Source organism: Giraffa tippelskirchi, chromosome 9 (genome assembly GCF_054371585.1).
Source record: "Giraffa tippelskirchi isolate mGirTip1 chromosome 9, T2T-mGirTip1v1.2.pri, whole genome shotgun sequence".
Taxonomy (NCBI): Eukaryota; Metazoa; Chordata; class Mammalia; order Artiodactyla; family Giraffidae; genus Giraffa; species Giraffa tippelskirchi.
In genome coordinates, this window is record NC_137283.1 from 158,297,107 (window position 1) to 158,323,659 (window position 26,553).

Consider the following 26,553-nt stretch of genomic DNA (forward strand, 5'->3'; position numbering starts at 1 on the left):
CAGGCATAATTTTTAAATAATTTATTTTTAATTGAAGGGTAATTGCTTTACGATATTGGTTTGATTTGTGCCATACATCACCATGAATTAACCCTAGGAGTATATATGTCCCCTCCCTCTTGAACCTCCCTCCCATCCCCACCCCTCTAGGTTGTTACAGGGCCCCAGTTTGAGTTCCCTGAGTCACACAGCAAATTTCCACTGGCTTTCTGTTTTATATATGGTAGTGTGTATGCATTCATGCTGCTCTCCCCATTCATCTTACCCTCTCCTTCCTCCTGGTGGCCCTGTTCATAAGTCAGTTCTCCAGGCAGACATCATTTTCACATTATAGATTTCTTAAAAAAAAAAAAAAAAGCCCTGATGCCTGCCCAAAGCTGGGCACTCTGGAACCAAACGCCAGCCTCAGGGGGTTCACCTGGGAGAGGCTGTGGGCTCACTCATCAGAGGGGCTTCTGTTAAACCATGTGTTGTAGGTGGTGATAGTTTGTGTTGGAGGCACACAGAGTAAAACATGACTCAGAAGATGTAAAGAGAATGAAGCCAAGTCTTTGCTTCCTTTAAAATTTCCTCTCTCGACCTCTGTTCCCCTGCCTATGGCTCATGTAAAGTTTCTTTCATAACTTTGCATAAAGCTGAAAATGATGCAAACACTATTCCTGAAAAGTTTAACTTGGTTGTGTATTTTGTTCTGATGAATGTTGTCCAAAAATGTGCTGACTTCAAAAACCAAACCAAAGTTTCATCGAGACTAAGCATGCCGCCCCTTGTCCAGATTTTGCGTCTCGTAAGTCGTTTTTACCAGATATTTTCACTACTGGCTTTTAAAAAAATGATTCCTAGCCTAGCCCCATGTGGACAAGGTCTGTTCAGCAGTGACACATGCTGATGAAGAAAATCCACAGTCACCCACAGAGAATGCAAGTGCTTAATGAGACTCGGCAGCCTGGATCTTTCTAGAAACACTGAGCGTCCTGTTCTTAGGAGTAGGAAGGAAGAGGTCCCCACTGGGACTCATAAGAAAAACCAACTCATACGATTAATGTAGGAACTCATTCAATGAATCAGTACTGTGCTGCTAATGAATTGGACTATTCGTACTAAACACTTTAGACAAATTTTCTTTTGATTTATAGAGATGAGCATGTATTTCATTTCCATATTGCTTGGTGGTCCCTAATTTTTATAGGGAGAAGTGGAGAGCCCCACCTCTGAACTTGGAATAAAACTGAGTTCAGTTTAGTACAATGCCAGCAAAAGTGGTTACACTCTCATCACTAGGGTGCAAGACAAAATTTTATATAGTTAGTTCATTGACTGTGCTATTGGATTACAAACGAAAAAATCTCAATAATCACTACTTTGTGTATTGGGGAAAATATTTGTTGAACCATGATATGATATTCTTTTAGCAGCCTTTAGGAATGAGGGTGTCCAGTGACTGATTAGGTAGCTCCAGCTAATATACAAAAGGATATCCCTTTTGGTTTGAAGACACAGTCAGGTGACTGACTTCTTGGCATAACCATCTCCAATGGCTATTATTGTGCTGTTGAAACTCACACTAACTCATGACATTTTTTGTTTGTTTGTTTGTTTTGTTTTAGTTAGTGTTAAAATATTCACTTAGGTGGGAATTTTCCAGTCTAATAAAATTAGAATTGATGATGAGGTTGATGTACATAGTGGAGGAAAGATGCCTGGGAAATATACCTACCTTACATAACCAGAGAGACACTCACTGGGTTACTGGATCCCCCTGCAAGGGCTAGAATGTGGCCTGCTGTCAGAAACAGGCAGTGTAGTCATCACGCAATCTGTAATCCTTGTTCTCAAACATATCATCAGCTCTTAACTGATGTAAAAGCAAAACTTCAGACACTAAGTATTGGCCTTGCTTTGAGAATGTTAACAATGAGAGTGACTCCTGAGACTTATCAGCCTAGTAAGAGTGCTGGAAATGAATTCACTTAGCAGGAAGGCAACAGCAGACGTGGGGCGTAGCAGCAGGGTTTGCCTGAAGGGGCACAACTTGGACACACCAGAGAAATTAAGATCAAAACCAGAAAGCAGTATCGAGCTCTTAGTGATTCACCATAAAGACAAGGAAAGCCTAGTTTTTTTCAAACTTATAGTGGGAAAGCTTCCAGGAGGACAGTTAAAAATAGCATGAAAGTGTGTTTGCTATATTTTATGCTGACCCTTTGCTTTCACCAGAGGATATATAGTTTTGGCTTTTTAAGGGGGCAAGAGGAAATTGATGAAAAGGAACATTGTAAAGCATCCAGGATTTCTGGCTGGCAGTCTCACACATGGTATGTTTTCACTTTAAATCCTTGAGACCTCTCAGCCTCCTGTGTGGGGTGGACTCCGAGTGTTGATACCCTTGGGGGAAGAATGTTCTTATTAGAACTGGTTACCCAACATGGATGTTTTAAGCCCAGCTGCTAATTGTCATGGCTCCATCTTTGGGCACGCTTTTCCCTCCTCTGTCAGGAGCTCCAGGGTTTGCTGTTTAATGGTCTTGTGTCGTTTCCTCTTTAAGAAAAGGACGTGCCCAACAAGCCTTTGCGGGTCCGAGTCCGCTCCTCCGATGACCGGCTGTCCGTGGCGTGGAAGGCACCGCGCCTCTCCGGAGCCAAGAGTCCACGCCGATCCCGGGGCTTCCTTCTGGGCTACGGAGAAAGTGGCCGGAAGATGAATTACGTCCCACTGACGAGAGATGAGCGAACGCACGAAATCAAAAAGCTAGGTGAGTTTCATGTTCGTTGCTGTGCGATGTCTTCATGATCTTGGTGATCATTTTTAGATCGTAAAGCTCCTTTGAACGGAACGTGGTCTTTCGGCTGTGATGTTCATTTTCCAGGTGTTACAGTTGTTCGGAAATTCACTGTTTGTTCTGTCCTCCCTCCACACCTTCATCCTTTTTACCTTCCATTAGCTGTGGGACAAGGCCGCCCAACAAGTGCCCATCAGCGGCTTCCTGACCGGGGTCGCACTGATGCCATGATGTGGGTCGGTTTTCTGGATGTGCCAGGGGTGGGGGGCGGTTGGTGGTGGTGAGCCTAAATGCTTTTCCCATCTTGGCTCTGCTTTCATCGTTTAGCTTTTTTTAAAATATAATTTCATTGGTTTATTTTTGGCTGTGCTGGGGCCTCATTGCTGTGCGGGCATTTCTCTAGTTGTGGCGAGCGGGGGCTCCTCTCTCGTTGCAGTGCACGGGCTTCTCATTGCAGTGTCTCCTCTTGTTGCGGAGCATGGGCTCTAGGTGTGTGGGCTTCAGGAGTTGTGGCATGTGGACTCTAGAGCGCAGGCTTAATAGTTGTGGCCTACGGGCTTAGTTGCTCTGAGGCCTGTGGGATCTTCCAAAAGATTAGGGATCGAACCCACGCCTCCTGCATTGGCAGGCAGATTTTTTACCACCGAGTCACCAGGGAAGCCCCCATTGTTTAGCTTTTTAAGCTTCATCTTAGATCCTGGGGCACTGGACCTTGGGTCCCATCGAGATGAAGTGTGGTGGCAGCTGATAGAGCCTTTGGAGTCCTTCAGGATATTTCCAGGGGCCTTCGGGAGTCAGTTTCTGCCATGTCACACTGAGGTCAGGAAGTGAGGGGAGTTGGTGGCTCTGATGAGCAGGGGTGGGACCTGGAGTCCCAGGGGTCCCTTGGATGGTGATGCTGTGCTCATTTTGGAAATTTTGTTTCTACTCTATTCAATGATAAAGGAGCATGGGAAGAAGTGTGCTTTTATACCACTGGATCTTTATGATATTTCTATGAAAAAGTGGTGAGCTGTGGCATACTCAGCTGTCAGGCGCTTTCTCAGCCCAGGGTCAGTGCCCCGTGGGCTCTGGGCTCTCTGCTGCTTCTCAACTATGTTAGTAAGAGCCCAGGGCTTGTCTGAGACCAGCCTAGCATTTGGGCCATGTCCTTGGGGTCATCTCACCCCACTGAGCTGGTTCCTCACCCACGAAAAGGAGATGATGAGAGTGGCTTCCTCGTGGGGCTTTGTCGGGACTAAGCGAGGAACTGAGATGAAATGCTTAACCCAACACAGAGACTAGACCCGGCGCACACGAGCCGGTGTGATAGTTTACTGCAGTGCAGCCTGCTCCCTGCAGATCATCTCAGGCCACACTGACCTGGAGAGCACAGCAAATCAAGAGTCTGGGCGTTCAGCAAACCAAGAACTTTAAGAATTATATCGCAGACATGCAGAAGAGTGCCTCGTGGGAAACTAGTCTTTTCTTGGTGGTTCCTGATAAATGATGAGCCACTGCTTTTCACGTTTAGTTCTTTATACACATTCCTGGACTGTGAAGTCGAACAGTAAAATTTTTCTTTGTTGACATTTGGTGTGCTTGTCAGTAGCGCCAAGAGATTAACGGATCTGAAGGGACTCCAATGTTGAGACATTTAATGTTCTGGGAATCCAAGCGTTACAAACTTGATTCTTCCTTTTCGTAAAACATAACATTTCAGAATTTTCTGAGAGAATAAGATGTGAGAGCCTCAGCCTAATAATGTACTCTGGTCACAGTGTGAGTTTCATCTGCCTTACGTGTGTATGTATGACTCAATGGACATGAGTTTGAGTAAACTCTGGGAGCTGGTGATGGACAGGGAGGCTGGGCATGCTGCAGTCCATGGGGTCGCAAAGAGTCGAACCTGACTGAGTGACTGAACTGAACTGATGTATGTGTAGATACATATAGGCCATGAAGCTTGTCATGTGTTACTCCTTCGCTTGAAATGTGATTAGTCTATAGAAGTTTACATAAACAAGACTCTCTGTGTTTTTGGACATGGGTCTCCTTTTATGTTTACTGTTTGTTAAAACAACAGGTTTATTCTGCCATTGCCACATGGAAGTTTGCTATTCCTTCAGGCAGGCCACCAGTGTTATACATTTTCTTTAGGATCTTAGTGACACCTTATTGCACTTCCCAGGTGGCTCAGATGGTAAAAAATCAGCCTGCAATGAAGGAGGCACCAGTTTGTTCCCTGGGTTGGGAAGATCCCCTGGAGAAGGACACGGCAACCCACTCCAGCATTCTTGCCTGGAGAATCCCATGGACAGAGGGGCCTGGTGCACTGCAGTCCATGGGGTCACAGAGAGTCGGACACGACTGAGTGACGGAGCATGCATGCATGCTCTCTTATTAATGTGCTGACGTATTACCTGATGGTATAATTATCCATATTAGTAGTATGTCAGAATTGAAGTGAAAGTGAAGTCGCTCAGTTATGTCCAACTCTTTGCAACCCCATGGACTGTAGCCCACCAGGCCCCTCTGTCCATGGAATTTTCCAGGCAAGCGTGCTGGAGTGGGTTGTCATTGCCTTCTCCAGGTGTAGTATGTCAAGTGGCCTCATTTTTATTCTTGAACTGATCAAGGCTGCTATAGGAAACAAGGATGACAGAACCTGGAGTTGGGTATTAGCAACCTTGGATTTAGGGAAGATTATGAGTCCTTCTTAGGGGTGTGACTTTGGGCAAGTCAATCCATTTTTGTGGTTTTATGTCCTCATTTGTAAAATAAGAAAGTTCAGATTGGAAGATAGCCAGAGTTTTACCTGGATCTCAGACTCAGTGATTCTGTAGTACTTGAGAACTGTAGGTTTTAGGTCGTATAGTTTATTTCCAAATAATGTTTTCAAGTTTAGATTAAAATGGATATTAGTGGGCCCAATGCACAAGCTGGAGGGTGGGAGTGGGGGTGAACGGAAAGAACAATCTAGAAATAAAGGATGAGTTTAGACTCCTCTGTTTGCCCTTAGCTCATCTTCAGAGATGCCGTTCTGAGGATTTTAGTTCAAAGGGCACAGCGTCCCATTTGGCTAAGAGCCTGGTGTACTGGCTACTGTTGTCTCTCTCCTCTCTATTTGATGACAAATAAAAACAGAGACATTCCCTCCTCTCTGTTTGGAGTTAAAAAAATATTTAGGGAATTACGTGGGAAAATATACTATTCTCTTTTTTTAAACATTGTTCATCTTTCTTTGACGCTAATGCAATAGAAACCCACTTTTTCAGGAGTTGTGCGTTAAAACCACTTCCACGTTTCCTGACATAAATTGTGTTCTTTTTGAGTTTAGTTCCTACAGTTCTCGGTCTCATCTGTAGCTGTCCTGAATAAGTAGGAATGCCTGAGAGAGAGATGAGAAGGGAAGGAGGTAAGGGGAGGGGGACACCGACAAGCAGGGGTGTGCTTTCCAGAGAACCAGCGGCAGAACCTCATCCCTTGCTTGTTGGTCCGCAGCCTCCGAGTCGGTGTACGTGGTCTCTCTGCAGTCCATGAACTCCCGGGGGCAGAGTCAGCCGGTCTACAGGGCTGCCCTAACGAAGCGGAAGATTTCAGGTATGTCTCCAGGGATGCATCTGGTCAAGTCGTGGTCTGGGACTTGGCTGTTTTCCAATGATGCTGGCTGGGTGACGATGTACATGGATTTTATTGGGTATAACACGAAACGGGGGCAGACTTGGTCACATTTTGGAGGCACGTGTTTCTTTTCTACTCAGAGGCTAGAGTGTTCCTGTGATGCAATCCATCCCTGTGTATATTTGAATGTCTTCAGATTTGTCATGATAGCCTCAAGCATTTATTCCATTTACAAGCACAGTCTGATCCACACATAAATTGCCCTTGGTGATAGACTGGGAACAAAGAGAGAGAGAAGGGTAGGTGTGGAGGGGGCAGCACAGAAGATATGCCCTCAAACTTTATTTCAGCTAAAACTGCCTAAAAATGGCATTGAGAAGGGTGAGGAAAAATGTAAAACTGGCTTGCTGATAGCCCGATCATTGGTCACTTACTTAGGGATAGTTTTTTCCACATCTGTTCACAGATGTTTTTTATATCAGTCATATAGTAACAAATTACATATACCTTTTCTGGATCACGTGCCTTAATTTAAAGAGGCAACCTATGACATAATGATGTTTGTGAATTCACAATTTATTTAAATAATATATTTATATGGTATATTCTTACATTGATAGTTACTGTAATTGTACATTGTATAACAAAAGTCACACATGTATGATGTTACACTTTTTTAAAATTCTTTAATTGCTGCTCTAGAAGAAGTCCCTGTATCACTTTTCTAAAGGCTACATAGTTAGCTTCCCCTACTTGTAGTAAAAGCCACAACCTTTTGAAACATGATCCCTGAAAGTTGAAAAGACAAAACAAATGAAAAAACCGCAAAACTCCAAGAGACTAGGAAAAGCAAAACTGAAGACGTCTTGTGAGTCTCAGTGTTACAGATTGCACATAAACTTTGTGACTTTAATGTAGTTCATTGGGAACTGACAAACTGAATTCTCTTTTCTGTCTGAATATAACATTTAATCTGCTTTGGAATCATATATTCTAAATTGTGAGGACACTGAACTCAATGTGATTTGTGCAATTGTTGAGGTAGAATTTTTATTTCATGCCATAATCACCCAGGAAGTGCTCTGAATTGAACTTTTCTTCCCCAAACTTTTGCTTCCTGTTAAAATAGTATTATTTCCCAGAAACTCAGAGTGTATACTGAGAAAGCTCTTAGTGATTTGGACTATCTCTGACCAAGGCAAAGCATCTCCTTTTGCACGACTGTCCTTATGTTGATTGGGTTAGGCAGCTTAGAATGTGTTTAAGAAGAAGAAGAATGGAGATTTTTGGTTTTCTGCATTGACCAATCAAATAACTGCTTGACTTCCTATTCATTTCATTTTATCTACATCAAGCATAAGCAATTTAAAAACTAGGCTCTGGGGACCAGCGGGACTCAGGGCAGAGCCTCTTGTACGGACAGCCTTTGCACATGCCCCACTATCGTTGCAGAAGAGGATGAACTGGACGTACCTGAAGACATCAACGTCCGGGTTATGTCGTCCCAGTCTGTGCTGGTAGCCTGGGTGGACCCTGTTTTGGAAAAACAGAAGAAAGTTGTTGCATCAAGGTACTTTTCCGTCTTTCCTTCTCTTTATTTTCTGTGTGAGAGACATGGTTTTTTGGGCCCTGAAGAGACATGTATTTATTTGAACGACATACGTGAACGCCTACCTCTTTTGTAGCTGACGGGTAGACTGTTCTAGGACAGTCTAGCTGATTCTGTGGGTGGTACACATTGCCCACAGATCAGATGTGGGTAAGACACACAGCAGGCCCTCACATCGCATCTGTTCATAGTCTGATCTTGTGTCTGGGATTTTCCTAGATTCTGTTTCATTCTTTGCCCCCAGTTTTGCTTTGTCTCTTGAATGTTCTGTTCATGCACAGAGGACGTGGGTCCATCTTAGGAAGAAGAGCCTTACTGGCTTCGTGGTATCTGGGGATAGTGGCAGCAGAAAGAGTCTTGTGTAGAGTGGTGGGCGTGTGTCTAATGCCTTGCGCACAGTGACTCCTCTTTAGATAGTCTTCAAGCGCTGCCTGGCTTCCTGTCCTGTGTAACAAAATGTGCTTTATTTTGTCTTAACCCATGATGTTATGCTCTTCTGGTTTTTATAGTCATTTGCAATAGTAATGGAGGAAAAACCAATCATGAGGTTAAAATAATTTTCGTGTTAAAAAGGCCACTGTTATTGTTCAGTCCTTAAGTCATGTCCAACTCTTTATGACCCCACGGACTGCAGCATGCCAGGCTTCCCTGTCCTTCACCATCTCCTGGAGCTTGCTCACACTCATGTCCATTGAGTCAGTGATGCCATCCAACCATCTCATCCTCTGTCGTCCCCTTCTCCTCTTGCCTTCAGTCTTTCCCAGCATCAGGGTCTTTTCTAATGAGTCGGCTCTTCTCATCAGGTGGCCAAAGTATTGGAGCTTCAGCTTCAGCATCAGTCCTTCCAATGAATATTCAGGGTTGATTTCCATTAGGATTGACTGTTTTGATTTCCTTGCTGTCCAAGGGACTCTCAGAAATCTTCTCCAGCACCACTGTTCAAAAGCATCAGTTCTTCAGCACTCAGGCTTCTTTATGGCCCAACTCTCACATCCCTACAGGACTACCAGGAAAACCGTAGCTTTGACTATACGGACCTTTGTCAGCAAAGTGGCCACTGGTGAATGCCATTTCTAGTTAGTGGTAGACCAATAGTCATAAAAATGTGCGTTAGATGACTAACACACATCCAAGAGAAAGCACACAGCCAAGAGAAAGCCAAAGGCTTGGTGGTCTAGTCATTATATATTATTTTTTTAACCTATTTGCAACCAGGAAAAGTGAATTTACTTTAGAAAATGAATGGAATATAATGCTGAGTGTGTATATATCTATATCTATATACATATATATATATAAAAGTTATATAGATGTTATTCTACATTTTATATATATATATATTATATTATTTGTACTAGCTAGAGCTTCTGTCACTGTCTGCTAGTAAAAAAAGACATCTGCTTCTTGTCAGAGACCTCAGAAGTTGCATAGTGGTTCTCTCCCAAGCCATAGGGCCTCCCCCAGCAGGAAGTGTTCCTGATCAACACGGACTTTCATTTCCAACATCCTGATGAAAACAAAACAAGACTCGAGTTTTCTTAGTAGAACTCTTACTGCTAATTGGTGAGCTGTGTCTGCAACTGAGGGCTTCCCTGGTAGCTCAACTGGTAAAGCATCTGCCTGCAATGTGGGAGACCTGGGTTCCATCCCTGGGTTGGGGAGATCCCCCGGAGGGAAAGGCTACCCACTCCAGTATTCTGGCCTGGAGAATTCCATGGACTGTTTAGTCCATGGGGTCGCAAAGAGTCGGACACGGCAGTCTTATTCTAACTAATGAAGTATCATAATGAGTAGCACACTATTAAGGCATCAAAATGCCGCTTACTGTAAGGTGGCCACAGAGACAACTTCTGAGAAAAGCGACTCAATGGACATGACTTTGAGCAAACTCCAGGAGACAGTGAAGGACAGGGAAACCTGGTGTTCTGTAGTCCACGGGGTTACAAAGTGTCGGACATGACTGAGCGACTAAACAACAATAAATGGTGTTTGTAACTTGTAACGTCGAGTGTTGAGGGTGTCTTCTGCCCGGGACTGACAAATATGACCGTGTTGGGTCACACGGTCCTCCCCTGCCTGATAACCACACAGCGGAGTTCCTCCTGTAAGCTTCTCTCTCCTGCTCTGTTTGTTGTACATTTTTGTTCCATCTCACGGTAATAAGTCTACTCAGAACTACAGGCTGCCTTTCCTTGCAGAACTCATAGAAAATACCTGCTTTGGTACCTAGTGAGTCTTCTTGTCCTTCTTTTCTGGAGAGCCAAGGTGCTTCGGGCTGGATCTGGTTCTTAATATTGCCCATTCCACACCAGGTACACACACACACAGCACATACACACCCCTGCCATATACACACACACACACTTACATACATACACACCATGTACACACACACCACACACACATACACACACACCCCACATATAAACACAGATACCATGTTCACACACACACCATGTACACACATACCACATACACACACACCACACAGAGACACACACCGTGTACACATACACACACCACACATACACGCCATGTACACACACTCGTACACACCCCCACACCCCACTCCCACACACCACGCATACGTACACACACACATACACATCGACACACACACACCCGTCCCCCCCCCACACCCCTAATAAGGCACTTGCCTCATAAAAAGTGTCCCCCCTTATCCCTCCCTTTTAATCTCTGCTTGATCTTTTGAGCAATAAAATGTTTTGGTCCTGAAAAGACACTAAGCTCTGTCTTTCCTGGGCTACTTTAGACACACCTCCCTGGAACTTAAGTAGATTCTTTGAAGTAATAACAAAATCACAAGTTTAGAATTTTCTCTTCTTGATTTCACCACTTACCTCCAGAAGTCATCACTTACAGGGAAGGGAAAACACCAAGGACGCCAGGGTCCACCTGCAGAGAGCCGGTCAGCTGGGTGTGTTGCTGCTTTGTGTTTTCTTACAGACACTACACAGTGCGCTACCGAGAAAAGGGGGAGTTGGCGAGATGGGATTACAAGCAGGTCTCCAACAGACGCGTGCTGGTTGAGAACCTGATTCCAGACACCATGTATGAATTTGCAGTCCGCATTTCCCAGGGTGAACGAGACGGCAGGTGGAGTACATCTGTCTTCCAGAGAACACCGGAGTCTGGTCTGTATTCAGAATGGCCTTTGGACTTGCAACTTGGGAATTACCCCTAAAAGGAGATTTAAAGACACTCAGGGAGCCATAGTGATAATGGCCAGGAGAGGCATTTTTCAAAGTAGCATTAACCCTAAATCTCCTAAGAAGTTTCCTTGGGTCCATGCTTCATCCTTCACTGGCTATTTTCCTGAGCATGTTTTCCTGACATGTGGAGTGCATTAAAACCACGTGGAGCCTTCATAAATCCCCGCTGTCTGTGTGAACGCCCCTGAGTAACAAACGCGTGGCTCCAGAGTATTGGAGAGACTCTCCTTTCTTAAGACTCAAGTTGTGCTTGATTCTGGGGGAGAAATTTGTTCTATATTCAAGGCTACAATTATTTTCTTTTAAATTATGTCTTTAAAAACTTTGTCCAGAAAAAAAAAAACCAAAATTTTATCCAGAGGAAGTTGGAACTGGATTATACTTTCCTTTGTATATTTCAATATTCGTCAAGGAGAGAAATTCTGAATTCCTAAAAACATTTCCTGATGTGTGTCTAACTCCTCACTCTATGAGTTGGTAAAGCTGACATAGACCACTAAATACACAAAGGGCAAGTGGAGAATTTTCTCTCATGTATAATAAAAATTAACACAGTAGCTCTGCAATGAACATGTGTATGTAGGGACCATATGTCATTTACTTTTAGAACACCCATGAGGGCCTTTTTAAACCTTGGATTCTTGTCCTTTTGTAGCTCCTACCACAGCTCCTGAAAATTTAAACGTCTGGCCAGTCAATGGCAAGCCTACAGCTGTCACTGTAGCTTGGGATGCTCTGCCTGAGACCGAGGGGAAAGTGAAAGGTAGGAACCTCATGACTGAGAGTGTAAGGCACACATGGGGGTGAAATGCCCGACGAGAACTGTGCCTTGACTCTGATAAACACTGGTTCTGATCGCAGGCTTGGCGACTGCAAAAGCAACAGGGAAGTTAAGATACAGATCTGGAATGCCAATCCAGTGGACAAGGATATTTCAGCAGGGTTTTCATTGTCAGTTAGAGTGGGGTCATCAGGCAGATGACTTTCCATCTCCCCCTGTATGCAGGGATTTTGATGCTACTATCAAGAGGGCTGTTGTTAATTGAATGGATGTGACATCATAACCTTTAACCAAACAAAGTGACACCTTGTTTTTCATTCTGTGGATCTTTTCATTGTGCTGGTTAAGATCCTGGCAGGTTAGGTTGAGCAGGAACCCCATTGGATCATAAATGTCTTGAATGGACTACAAATATTTATCGTTATTGTTCAGTCGCTAAGTCGTGTCTGACTCTTTGCAACCGTATGGACTGCATGCCAGGCTCCCCTGTCCTTTACCATCTCCTGGAGTTTGCTCAAATTCATATCCATTGAGTCTGTGATGCCATGCAACCATCTCCACAGTTGCCCCTTTCTCCTTGAAAATTAAAATGTTATATAGATTTTTTCCCCTATTTGTCAACATTTTGAACAATTGAATTTTGGGGGGGTGGGATCTGAAGAAAAAAATGACCTTAAAACAGGAAAAAAAATACTGTAGATTTTAAAAAATGAAAATAGAATAAAGAAGTCACAACTAGATAAATTTTAAAGTAGTCTGTTGAGAACATTAAATAAAAGCACAAATAATTTCTTTTTAATGTAAAAACATTCAGAAACCTTTTGGAAATCTACTTGGAGACATTTAAAAAGTGGTATTAAGGGTTAGGCTTCCCAGGTGGATCAGCAGTAAAGAACCTGCCTGCCAATGCAGCAGACATGGGTTCAGACCCTGAGTCAGGAAGATCCTCTGAAGAAGGAAATGGCACCCCACTCTAGTACTCTTGCCTGGGAAATCCCATGGACAGAGGAGCCTGGCAGGCTACAGTCCATGGGGTTGCAAAGAGTCAGACACGACCTGGCAATTAAATGACAATTGAGGGTTAGGGTTTGGCTATGCAAATGTACTCTAAGGGTACTTTTTATTGTTGCTGGATTTTGGAAGAAAACTTTAATATGCTAAGTTTGTGTAAGCTGAAGGAAATTCAGCAAATTATCACTGATTTCCTTTGAGAATTTCTTAATTAAAGAAAATGGATGGTTCTCTTTTGTATTCAACCTTAAGTTATCTTTGCTAATCTATAAGGATATCTTTTCATGAGACAGTAAAAATTACAGAAGATAGAAGAAAGTGTTTTCTAAAATTCAATGCTTTCTTTCTAGGTTTTTAAAAAATATATTGTGCTATTCTTGCTCACCTTTTTTTTTTTTTGGAATAAATCAGAAACAAATGAAGAAATAGTTGGCCCCTTTTAATCATTCTTTTTATGACAGTTTGAACACTGGCTACTGTATTATTATCATGATGCTGAAAAGACTTCTGAAACCTGAATAAAAACATATTTTAGCTGACTACCTTTTTTAGTTATTAAAAAAAGTCAATTATTGTTCCTTGATGACCTTATTACCATGCTATTTACTTTTTTCCCCCCATTCCCACATCTTACTTTACATTTATAGCTCTTTGGCAAAAGAAACTCCCTGGTAGTCAATTAAATATTGCCAGAAGTAATAATAGCTACTGAGTTTTTATGTCCAAAAGAACTCATGTACCTCACTAACCTGAAGGTGTGGTGGTAGAATTGTAAATTCACAGTTATCCTGGGGCATTTTTTACATCTGAGAAAAAGAAAGCATAATAAAAGGATATACTTTGACATGGTCAAATTTTTTCCAGATGAATTGAATCTATAAAAACAATCTGAATTACAAAATTTTATAGACAGTGGGTTTTTAAAATTCTTACTTTTGACCACCGCAAATGACTAGTTTGTTCAGTTTCAATGAGAAAAGAATGCTGCTTTATTTATTTATTTACTTATTTTTCAGACAAATGCTGAAAAGGATTTTTGGATGAAAATTTTTTAACTAATGTACTTTTTAAAGATTAAAGCTTAGGGGAAAAGGAAAGACCATCCATGCTTCCCTAGGAAGTATGATGGTTGCATGGTTATTTTGTAATTCATTTTTTTTCCCCTCTTGGTTAACTCCTACTCATATTAACTCAGTAGGTTATAAATCTTGAGTTATTGGCAGGAAAATATTCATGACAGTTTTTAGTTGAGGATGAAAATTATGCTTCAAAACCTTGTTGTTCAGTCGCTAAGTCGTGTCCAACTTTGCGACCCCATGGACTGCAGCAGGCCAGGCTTCCCAGTCCTTCACTATCTCCCTGAGTTTGCTCAAACTCATGTCCATTGAGTCAGTGATGCCGCCCAATCATGGGACTGAAGCCTTGGAATGGATGGCTTCAAAACATGGCTTCCTTATGTTGCAATATTTCCATGTAAGTGCAGAGATATATTAGTTCCTTGGACTGAATTTGCTATGATTTTCAAAGCCCAAGGCATAACATATTTGTAGTTGTAGAGAAACATTAAACATTACATGTCTATGTATGACTCAGCAACTTGTCCTTACAGTTTTAAAAACTGAAAAATCCTTTTCTGAATATGTTAAGAACTTCCCTAATTGCTACAAAAGTGATATTATATTTCAAATATGGAATTTATCTGGCTTAATGTACAAATACAAACAGCCCCGATGCATAAAATGGAACTCTTAGAGGTGTTAGCAGCTATTCAGAATCAGTTCATAGAAGCTGTCTTTCTTTTTTCCCACCCTGACTTCTTCTATTCTGGCTATATTCTGTCATGGTAAATTAGTAAATAAACACAATGAGGAAAAAACCCAAACACAGTGTAAATATTTTTGGTACGTTGTATGAAGACTGGCCTCCTGGGATCCATATGCTGAGTTTGCAACAAATAGAAAATTGCCAGCTGATTGACTGTCTGGTGGCCTGACTGAGTCACTGGTTCACCTCCTACTGTGTCGTTCTGCTCCAGCTGCTGATTTGGCATGCATAGCTAGAGTATTAATTTTAGTAATGCGCATTCTAATTCATGCTGCCTGTACAGTCTGTCTGCTGGACACAGGACTGTTTTCAGTTTCCTCCTTCCAACCGTCTGCCAAATCATTTCAGAGTACATTCTTTCATATGCCCCGGCTCTCAAACCATTTGGAGCAAAGTCCCTCACCTACCCTGGAGAGACGACGTCTGCCCGGGTAGAAGGTCTGCAGCCTGGGGAACGCTATCTTTTCAAAATCCGGGCCGCCAACAGGAGAGGACTGGGGCCTCATTCCAAAGCCTTCATTGTTGCTCTGCCACCGAGTAAGCATGGTGTGTCTGTGGCTCTCTTTCTCTCTCTCTTCATTACTCCTAATTGTGGTGTGTTATTTTGAATCATGCTCATGGGTTTAGAACTGCTCTGTTGATGAATTGTGGGGTTAAAGCGCCATTCTGATGTCTAAAATATTTTTGTGGTCCCTTCTGAAATTGGTCTCTCCAAACCCTAAAATGATATTGATTGCTAATGACATTAATGATTATTATATTAATTACATATTATGTGATTAATGTATTCATCCGTGATTAATCTTACACCATTGTGTAATTTGGGATTTATGATGACAGGGGAAGAACATTTTACAGGCATAATGGGACATTTTTAGTTGGTCCCATTTCAGTGAATAAACAGCACATAAAATTTTTATAGTTTGTATTCCATGGTTTTGGAGTACAGCAGTACCCAGAAGAATTTCAGTTACCATGTTTATCTGCTCAGTATCAAAACCCAACAGGTCAATAAAGTCCAAAACTGGAGTGGGCTATATTTTCCTTCCTGCTTCTCTGAGCTTGCAACAGATGTTGGTAGCTACCACCTTCATTATATGCTGTGAGGATCCACAGTCTACTGCAGTTCTATCTTCAAAAAGCTGAAATAAATGAAGTTTGCTCTCTCTGGATCCCCCAGTGCTATAATAAATCCTTCTCCCCTGACAGCATCCTTCCCTTGATTCAACCCTGCTCTCCAGAAAGAGTAAATTGTAGGGTACACATAATATAATGTTTTGCTTATCTCAGGGGTCTTTTTATTTTAGGCTTTATTGTGGGATTACAAATGTATCCATCATTAAAGGGATTTTCAGCCATAAAAAAGCAAGTAAGGACATGTTATAAGGAATAGAGAAGTCTTTGTAATGCCTCAAAAATGACAAATGTGTAACTCACCCCAGTCATTTGCAAATTACACACAACACATCTGTACTTTAAGTTCAGATCGTTGAACATTCTGTGCCAGGCTTATGTGTATTTCTTGCCTACATTGTAAGGAACAGCTATAATGCATTTGTAATATCTTGACAGTTATATTAAGAAAATCCTATATAAGATTTTGTACTTATGAACTCAATGGATTACTTCAAAGCACTCATTTCAGAATTCCTTCAAATAAGCTGTGGCATAGCCCGATTCAATTTATAGAAACTCAGCACACATATTCTCTAGGACTATATTGCTTAAAGCAAAATAGAACTTTAAAAGTTATTGGGGCTTCCCTTGTGGCTCAGACTGTAAAAAATCTTCCTGCAATGTGGGAGACCTGGGTTCAATCCCTAGGTTGGGAAGATCCCCTGGAAAAGGACATACCAATATAAGGACTATATTGCTTAAAGCAAACTAGAACTTAAAAGGAGATTCTATAATTGAGAAAATAAGTGCCCAGTGTCTAAAGGAGGAGAAATTATCAGTTTTATTACTAATGTTTGGCGCCTCCATACTGCCATCTTAGTCATTTTTCATTGCCCATCTTTCAAATTGCTTCTTTGACAGCAAATTCTTTAAAATCTGTTACAGCCCCTACCAGTGAGTCTGACGTTCAACAGAAAACAGACAGGGAAGATCAGCACAAACCTGAAAAGCCTGAGCCTTCCTCATCTCCTAAAGCTCCAGCTCCCTCAAAACATACTCACTTGCCTGTTTCTCCCCAAGGGAGAAATGTCAAGAGCCTGCTTCTCGACTTGAAGAACAAAATATTGGCTAACGGTGGACTGCTCAGGAAAGCCCAGCTTCCCCCCAGGAAGAACGGAGGTTGGGGTCTTCAGTCCACAGAAATCACTGACAAAGAGGAGCCGGATTCCCGCGGGGACCCACCAACCTTGCCCCCGGAGACCCAAGGCCAGAAGTCCCAGCAGAGGCCACCAAGTAGAGCTGTCCACCCGGTTCTTGCCGCTGGGAGGACTCCAGTGAGAGCCCGCACGCCCGTGCTGCCGCGGAAGGAAGGCGTGGACCAGCGCGGCTCCTCGCCCACCTCCCACCCTCGTCCGGGGGCGCCCCCCTCCGCATCTTCTTCTGCCTCCCGTGCACCCCCTGAGAGCAGTGCTCACCGCCTTTCAGGGGGACCCCCCACCAGCCGGCCTTCCAGCTCTACTGACAATGACTCAGTGGGTCTAGAGAAGGAAGAAACCACCTCGCGCTCCCCGCACCCCAAGGACGCCCTGTCGGAACACCTGCCCGGCAAGAGCGCCGCGCACGCTAGGCCCGCCCTGTCGTCCGGCCGCCACCCGGCCTGGAGCGCCCTGCGCGACCGAAGCGCGGCGCACCATGGCACGAGGCCAGCCCTGCCCGCCCGGAGGGCGCCCCACTCCGAGGATAGGGAGGAAGGTTCCAGGGCCTCAGCCCCACCCTCGAGACTTTCTCCATCTCCTGGGGGGTCATCTCGGCTCCTGATCACCGAACCAAAGCCCGGGTCTCCGCTCTCCCGAGGCTGGAAGGATGGTCAGGACGCGCCGGCCGCCAGGTCCAACGCACCGTCAGGGTCCACCCGGCCCTCCTCGGGCTCCTCCCGTCCCTCCTCGAGGACACAGGCCTCTGAAGGAGCAGGTGACTCCGATGGCGATGGTGACAGTGATGTGGAAGAAGGAGGGAGGCCGGCTGTGGCCACGGCCCCAACATTTAGGTCCCGGCTGCCCGCGGGCCCGCCAGTCTTTGGACACTTCAGTTCTCTCAGAAACAGGCCCTTCGCTGCCCACGGCAGATACCCGCACAGGTTTGGCAGCGGCCGGGGACCCCGGTTACAGCCCTCCAGCTCCCCTCCGTCCACCGCGTCCCCCCGGGTTCACCCAAGGGTGGATTCTCACCCAGCTTCTGACCATCGGCGCGGCCCCGGAGGCCAAGAAGACAGCGAAGAGGAGGCCGAAGACGAAAAACCACTTCCTGCCACCGTGGTGAACGACCACATGTCTTCCTCCTCCAGGAAGCCTGCCTCCCCGGGCGCGGACCATCTGAGAAGAGGCCCCCAGAGAGGGGAGAGCCTGCAGTGGAAGGAGCCCCTCCCAGAGAACCCCAAATCCGTGGGCACTTGGGCTGGGGTGCCCCCTCAGGCCAAACCTCCGTCCTCTAAGGCTCAGGATGTGCAAGAAAGCACAGACGCGGGTGCGGAGGGCGGGTCCCCCAAAACGCAGCTGGGGGCCTGGCCGCCTGTGCCACGGTCACCGCACCACCCGGGACCCACGGGTCCCAAAAGGGTGGGTGCCGGATCCGCTGCTCTAGAAAAGTCGCCTTCCTCGGCCATCCCGGCGTCCCAGCCACAGCCCCATGGCCCACAGAGCAAGGAAGTGGGGCGTCCGCCTTCCAGACCCCAGCCTGCGCTCCCTTCTGAAGCCGGCCGTCCACACCCCACGTCGCAGGAAAGCGCCTCCTTCTCAGACTCTTACTTGTCCAGAGGCGGACAGTCCTCCCGCGTGGCGTCTCCCCAGAATCTGGACGACGACAGCGCAGAAGCGAGGACCGGGGGGGTCCGGGCGCCAGCGTACTCGGCCGGTGCCAATGACGCCACCCCATCCCGTGCCAAGGACGCCACCTCGTCCCTTCCCAAGCACCGCCAGGTGGAGGCTCAGGCAGGAAGCGCAGGCGATGTTCACCTCCGCAGGCCCCCGGGCAGGCCCGGCAGCCTGCACCCCCACGCCCGCACCAGGGTCCCGGGCAGAGCAGGGCCCCAGTGGGCGGGGAGGAAGGACGGGGCGTCCCAGGCCTCGCCAGCCAAAAGGGAGCCCCTGCCGTCCAAATCGCAGCAGTCGGTGTCAGCCGAGGAGGATGAAGACGTGAAGTTCTTTAAGGGAGGAAAGGACAAGGACCCGCAGTCTTCCTCTGCTCCGAAGTGGCCCTCCTCCTTCAGCCCCAGGGGCGGCAAACACGTTGACGGGACCCTCGCTAAGGGGGAGACGGAGCCAGCCATCGTGCTGGCGCCCCCCAGGGTGGGCTCCCCGCACGACGAGAACGCCACTCCGGTGAAGCGGCCTCTTTCTCCACCTCCGGGCAGCTCCCCGAGAGCCTCGCACCTCCCGCCCAGACAGCCCGCTCGCAGCACCGCCGCCACCCCGAGTCCCACGGTGGGCACCCCCGCGCCGCCGCGGTTCACCACGCGCGCGCCTGCCCCGTCCTCCCCCACCACCCCGATGCTCTCCTTGCGCCAGCGGATGATGAACTCCAGGTTCCGGAACCCGTTCTCACGCGCGCCGGTGAGACCCCCTTCGAGACCAGGTGAGTTGTTTTTACCTGAACGTTGTCTTGACGGTTCTCAGCAGGGTTCATAGCAATTCCCAAGAACCTTTTATCTTACGGAGCATCTGTTCTGTATAAGCAGATGGGTTAGGAGCTTTGAGATGTAAATGCGATCTCCTGGTTTTGCATTGCTTCTCCCGATGATCTTCAGATGAGGAAGCCGGGGCTTAGGGGTCTGAGTGGCTTGCTGGGGACAGCTGTGAGGTGGCTGGGCGGCCGTTCCAATCCCAACACCGACTCCACAACCCTCTGGTATGTGTGTGTGCCTGTTCAGTCGTGTCCGAGTCTTTGCCGCCTGGTGGACTGTAGCCCGCCAGGCTCCTCTGTCCATGGGATTCTCCAGGCAAAAATGCTGGAGTGGGTTGCCACTGCTATCCCATCTCGCTTCTCTGAGTTCCTTAACCTACGCTCGAAATCTGTGAATCTGTGTCACAGCCATGATGCCACACTCAGGTGCCTCTGTTTTAGGTTGTTCTTGTGCCAGGGGGTATTAAGGAATCCACGGGAAGAATTCGGAGAAGGCAATGGCACCCCACTTCAGTACTCTTGCCTAGAAAATCCCATGGACAGAGGGGCCTGGGGGGCTGCAGTCCAGGGGGTCGCTAGGAGTCAGACAGGACTGAGCAACTTCATTTTCACTTTTCACTTTGATGCGTTGGAGAAGGAAATGCCAACCCACTCCAGTGTTCTTGCCTGGAGAATCCCAGGGATGGGGGAGCCTGGTGGGCTGCCGTCTATGGGGTCGCACAGAGTTGGACACGACTGAAGCGACTTAGCAGCAGCAGCAGCAGGAAGGATTAGTTCCTGTTGAGGCTGGAACTTGTTGTGGTTATTCTGCATATAAGTTCAGTTCAGTTCAGTCGCTCAGTAATGTCCTACTCTTTGCAACCCCATGAACCGCAGCACGCCAGGCCTCCCTGTCCATCACCAACTCCCGAAGTCTACCCAAACCCATGTCCATCGAGTCGATGATGCCATCCAGCCATCTCATCCTCTTTCGTCCCCTTCTCCTCCTGCCCTCAATCTTTCCCAGCATCAGGGTCTTATCCAGTGAGTCAGCTCTTCGCATCAGGTGGCCAAAGTATTGGTTTCAGCTTCAACATCAGTCCTTCCAATGAACACCCAGGACTGATCTCCTTTAGGATGGACTGGTTGGATCTCTTTGCAGTCCAAGGGACTCTCAAGAGTCTTTTCCAACACCACAGTTCAAAAGCATCAATTCTTTGGCACTCAGCTTTCTTTATAGTCCAACTCTCACATCCATACATGACCACTGGAAAAACCATAGCCTTGACTAGATGGACCTTTGTTGGCAAAGTAATGTCTCTGCTTTTTAATATGCTGTCTAGGTTGGTCATAACTTTCCTTCCAAGGAGTAAGCGTCTTTTAATTTCATGGCTGCAGTCACCATCTGCAGTGATTTTGGAGCCCAGAAAAAGTCAGCCACTGTTTCCAGTGTTTCCCCATCAATTTGCCATAAAGTGATGGGACGGGATGCCATGATCTTAGTTTTCTGAATGTTGAGCTTTAAGCCAACTTTTTCACTCTCCTCTTTCACTTTCATCAAGAGGCTCTTTAGTTCTTCACTTTCTGCCATAAGGGTGGTGTCATCTGCATATCTGAGGTTACTGATATTTCTCCCGGCAATCTTGATTCCAGCTTGTGCTTCATCCAGCCCAGCGTTTCTCATGACGTACTCTGCATGTAAGTTAAATAAGCAGGGTGACAATATAGAACCTTGACGTACTCCTTTTCCTATTTGGAATCAGTCTGTTGTTCCATGTCCAGTTCTAACTGTTGCTTCCTGACCTGCATACAGGTTTCTCAAGAGACAGATCAGATGGTCTGGTAGTCCCATCTCTTTCAGAATTTTCCACAGTTTATTGTGATCCACACAGTCAAAGGCTTTGGCATAGTCAATAAAGCAGAAATAGATGTTTTTCTGGAACTCTCTTGCTTTTTCAATGATCCAGCTAATGTTGGCAATTTGATTTCTGGTTCCTCTGCCTTTTCTAAAACCAGCTTGAACATCTGGAAGTTCACGGTTCACGTATTGCTGAAGCCTGGCTTGGAGAATTTTAAGCATTACTTTACTAGCGTGTGAGATGAGTGCAATTGTGCAGTAGTTTGAGCATTCTTTGGCATTGCCTTTCTTTGGGATTGGAATGAAAACTGACCTTTTCTAGTCCTGTGGCCACTGCTGAGTTTTCCATATTTGCTGGCATATTGAGTGCAGCACTTTCACAGTGTCATCTTTCAGGATTTGAAAGAGCTCAACTGGAATTCCATCACCTCCACTAGCTTTGTTCATAGTGATGCTTCCTAAGGCCCACTTGACTTCACATTCCAGGATGTCTGGCTCTAGGTGAGTGATCACACCATCGCGATTGTCTGGGTTGTGAAGAACTTTTTTGTACAATTCTTCTGTGTATTCTTGCCACTCTTCTTAATATCTTCTGCTTCTGTTAGGTCCCTACCATTTCTGTCCTTTATTGAGCCCATCTTTGCATGAAATGTTTCCTTGGTATCTCTTATTTTCTTGAAAAGATCTCTAGTCTTTCCCATTCTGTTGTTTTCCTCTATTTCTTTGCATTGATTGCTGAGGAAGGCTTTCTTATCTCTCCTTGCTATTCTTTGGAACTCTGCATTCAAATGGGTATATCTTTCCTTTTCTCCTTTGTTTTTCGCTTCCCGTCTTTACACAGCTATTTGTAAGGCCTCCTCAGACAGCCATTTTGCTTTTTTGCATTTCTTTTTCTTGGGGATGGTCTTGATTCCTGTCTCCTGGACAATGTCACAAACCTCCATCTATAGATCATCAGGTATTCTGTCTATCAGATCTAGTCCTTTAAATCTATTTCTCACTTCTACTGTATAGTCATAAGGGATTTGATTTAGGTCTTACCTGAATGGTCCAGTGGTTTTCTCCACTTTCTTCAATTTCAGTCTGAGTTTGGCAATAAGGAGTTCATGATCTGATCCACAGTCAGCTCCTAGTCTTGTTTTTGCTGACTGTATAGAGCTTCTCTATCTTTGGCTGCAAAGAATATAATCAATCTGATTTCTGTGTTGACCATCTGGTGATGTCCGTGTGTAGAGTCTTCTCTTGTGTTGTTGGAAGAGGGTGTTTGCTATGACAAAGAGTGTGTTCTCTTGACAGAACTCTATTAGCCTTTGCCCTGCTTCATTCTGTACTCCAAGGCCAAATTTGCCTGTTATTGCAGGTGTTTCTTGACTTTCTACTCTTGCATTCCAGTCCCCTATAATGAAAAGGACATCTTTTTTGGGTGTTAGTTCTAGAAGGTCTTGTAGGTCTTCATAGAACTGTTCAACTTCAGCTTCTTTGTTGTCACTGGTCAGGGCATAGACTTGAATTACTGTGATATTGAATGGTTTGCCTTGGAAATGCATATAAACCTCTCAGCTAAAAACATCTTGGGACAAACTCAAATTATCTTGGGGGAGAATTGCTCAGATGTTGCAACCAGTGAATGTTGTTTAAAACCTCCAGAAAAGACTGTGAAAGATGATGGTCGCACAGAGGCGTAACATGCCAATATGTGACATAGGTTTTGGACAGAATGTAGACAGCTGTGAGCTGGAGTCTAGGTGGACCTCAGAGCAGGAGCTAAGGTATTTACCTGAAATCTGCAATCGGTTAAGTGGTGCCTTGCATTCCCCTTGCATGGATTTGGGGCATAATAGAACATTCTTGGTTAAATGTATTAGTAGTTGTTAATCCATGCAATATACTGTTAATTTAGCTCAATGTAAAGCCCTAGGACAGTGCCCCCACAAGGAGGTCAGTTTTCCATTAAAATGGACTGTTTCATGCAAACCTAACACCCTAATAATAGATGTAAAAGTCACATTCCCTTGTAAAAAAGTCAATAAATTCTTAATTTTCATTAACTATTTGAACGAGAGAAATGTCTCTGACCTGCAAATAGCTGTCGGGAAGCCCAGGCACTTTATCCGGTGGGCTAAGCTAGAGCAGATGCTTCCAGCGGAGGCCTCGACCAAGCTGCAGGTGATGAGAAAGGGCAGGAGGTGAAGAGAGAGGGCAGGTGCAAGGAACAGTTGGAGAGCAACTGAAGGGCCTGCTACCTCCTCTCTGAGCAAATCCTTCTGCGGCCCTACTGATGTCAGCAAGCTTTGAGTCAGCACTGTGTGTTTATACTTGGTGATGGATGATCTAGACCCGAGTCAGCTAGAGACAGTGGTTGTGTTTAGTATAATCTGCGGAGGAGAGAAGCACGGTATCTCATAGATGTCAGAGAGAATTTTCCCTGTCCTTCCAACTCTCCCTCCTTCCACCTTCCAGCTGGCTGAAAAAAAGCTACAACTACTACGGTCTTAAACTTTACCTGGAAATTTTACTTAGGCCAAACACTCTCATTCCCCCAATATTGTAGAAAACTGTGACCGTACCTTCACAGACATTCTTGTTTGTCATGTAGAAGTCACAGTTTCAGTCTATTATTAGCTAATATATTTGAGCTATTGGTTCAAAATTCTGTTTAGTGTTTCTGTTTGAAATGATATGTTACTACTTACAGGGTGGTATGAAGCCAACTTTCCAGGAGTGTTGAATTTACCAGGTTCTGTATTTTTTGTTTGTTTGTTTGGTACCTTGTAGGTTATAATGGAAGACCAAATGGAGACGGGAGAGTACTTCCTGGTAGTAATGGAAAACCAAGTGGACAAAGAATTATCAATGGCCCTCAAGGAACAAAGTGGGTAGGGTAAACTTCTTTACACATACCGGTTGTTTTCATGCTGTTGGGAAGAGAAAAATGGCGGGCGTTGTGTAATAAAAAATGAAGCGGTCTTTTTTTCTCTAGTTTTAACCACTTGTGTGTCAGTACACTTATACTCTATTGTTTCTTCCAGTGCTCAGAAAAGGCTTTGATTCTCCTGAGAACTACTTTGCTTTCTTCTCATAGCTAATTAGGTCAGGCATGGGCATTTGTTCCCATTCTTCTTGACTGGTTAAGAAGGTCACACAAATGTTTAGGCTAACCAGTCAGACAAAATCTGAGGCACAGCCTGTCCAGTGAATTTGTTTTCCCACTCCTGTTAGCTTTATTTTATTTTTTCTTTATGGTTTGATTAAACAGAATACATATTTTCTGTAAATTATCTCAAATCCTTTGTAAAAGGAAGCAGGATAAAAACAACTGAACCAAAGCAAAAATCTCTGAATCAAATAGGCAGTTTTTATCAGATCACCTTTTAAATCTTCCAACAATTGTTGTTTGACTGGAATAAAAAATAAGTATTAGTACTTTATGTATGTTTAAGCTAAATGACTTTGACTTCCTGGGGTTAAGGTAAATGTTTAGGAGTTTTTGGTGGGTTGAGGGTGATGGACAGAACACTTAGAATGTTCAGAGATTTAAAACATTTTTTCAAAGAATCAAAAAAATTATTCATAGTAGAATTCCCAGTCAAAATTTCTCATTTATAGCAGTAAGATTTAGGAAAACATACTGATGAACTTCAAAGAATTTTCAGTCACAGGTGGCTTCAAGATACATTTTATCATTTCTCAAAGGAATGGAAATTTATAGAAGGAAGAATACATATGAAAATGAAGTGTCATTGTAAACAATTTTGAATTGAAACAGTATGGAGTAGATTTCAAAGTAGGGTTTATTTATATAAGCTTTATTTTAATTACTGAGATAATACCCGACAAGTGGCCTGCTTGCAGGGGTTCCTCCAGTGACTAGATTGTTCAGAGTCATGGTTTTCAAACACCAATGGGCGTCAGAATCCCTGAGGGCTTGTCAGTATGGTTTGGGTTGGGCTAGGTAATTCTCATGTCTGACAAGTTTCCAGGTGAGGTTGGGGAAGCTGGCCCAGCACTATATTTTGAGAACCATCAGTGTGGCACATGAGTTGTTTCTTAACAGAGATAATAATACCTTTTGTCCAAGTTGTACAATTCCTTAGAACATGAAAATTTTTCATGTGTGTTATATTAAGCTAATTACAAATTAAACTGGTTTTGATATAACAATTTTGATTTTTATCACACAGCAAAATGGAAACCTGTTGTGTTTATGGCAAGAAATTAAAACAATTCAAAAATGTATAAAAAGATTATAAGTATCCCAAATCACTTCTCAGAAATAACCACTATTAACAGTTTGGGATATATCTGTCCAGAATTTTCTCTCTACACTTTTAAGCTTATATATACAAGTGAATGTACTTTATTTTGCAAAATAATCAGTCCTTTAATCTAAGTCTGCCTCAGTATATCTCATGATAAATTCAGAATTTCCAAATCCTTTTCACTGGCAGCACAATATTTCACTGTATGAATGATTTATGCCATGATTTATTTAATCTCTTTCCTCCATCAATGAACACCTAGGTTGTTTCCTGCTTTTGACATACAACATACTTAGTGGTAAAAGTATTTTGAACATCTTTTGAATATTTGAGAAAACTTGAAACAATTGTTATATGGATAAACAAGTATGAAATATGACTGTTTTGTACTTCATTCCTATTATACCTTATGAATGATGCTGACAAAAATAGTGTTTCCTATTGCCCTATATTCATGTAATTGGATTAATGTGAACGTTTCGAAATGTTCAATACATTCTTTAATCTGTGTCATGGATTTAGGTCGTGGATCTTGATCGTGGGTTAGTATTGAACACAGAAGGAAGGTACCTACAAGATTCACAAGGAAATCCTCTCCGGATTAAACTAGGAGGAGATGGTCGAACCATTGTGGGTAAGTGAGAATGGTTCTCATGGAACAAAAGTGCCCTGAGTTATCTGAAGGGTAGCAACTTCTCTCTTCCTCCTCCTCCTCATTTTTAATGGGGCCCTTGGTCCAGTTACATTAACCATGTGGAGACGAGGTGCCTCGGAAGGGGTGGAGCTTAGCTTCTTCCCTGATCCAACCGTCTTCCTACAGACT

The 26,553-nt window shown here is 44.4% G+C and overlaps 1 protein-coding gene and 1 long non-coding RNA gene across 6 annotated transcripts in view; both read left to right on the top strand.

Moving 5' to 3' along the window:
• Positions 1–26,553, top strand: part of FNDC1 (fibronectin type III domain containing 1) — a 111,323-nt gene that overhangs the window by 46,972 nt on the left and 37,798 nt on the right. For 4 of the 5 annotated variants that reach the window (XM_081530181.1, XM_081530185.1, XM_081530183.1 and 1 more), the window contains 9 exons: positions 2,546–2,752; positions 6,263–6,361; positions 7,835–7,952; positions 10,959–11,146; positions 11,880–11,987; positions 15,189–15,377; positions 16,902–19,586; positions 24,247–24,347; positions 26,253–26,364. In XM_081530181.1, coding sequence (XP_081386307.1) covers positions 2,546–2,752; positions 6,263–6,361; positions 7,835–7,952; positions 10,959–11,146; positions 11,880–11,987; positions 15,189–15,377; positions 16,902–19,586; positions 24,247–24,347; positions 26,253–26,364 — 3,807 coding nt within the window. Of the gene's footprint in view, positions 1–2,545; positions 2,753–6,262; positions 6,362–7,834; positions 7,953–10,958; positions 11,147–11,879; positions 11,988–15,188; positions 15,387–16,901; positions 19,587–24,246; positions 24,348–26,252; positions 26,365–26,553 lie in introns of all 5 variants that reach the window. The other variant, XM_081530182.1, reaches the window with a different exon arrangement.
• LOC145521528 (uncharacterized) lies at positions 12,646–14,898 on the top strand. Its single transcript, XR_014065447.1, has 2 exons — positions 12,646–12,733; positions 13,051–14,898. It is a non-coding gene; the product is annotated as an uncharacterized LOC145521528 (long non-coding RNA).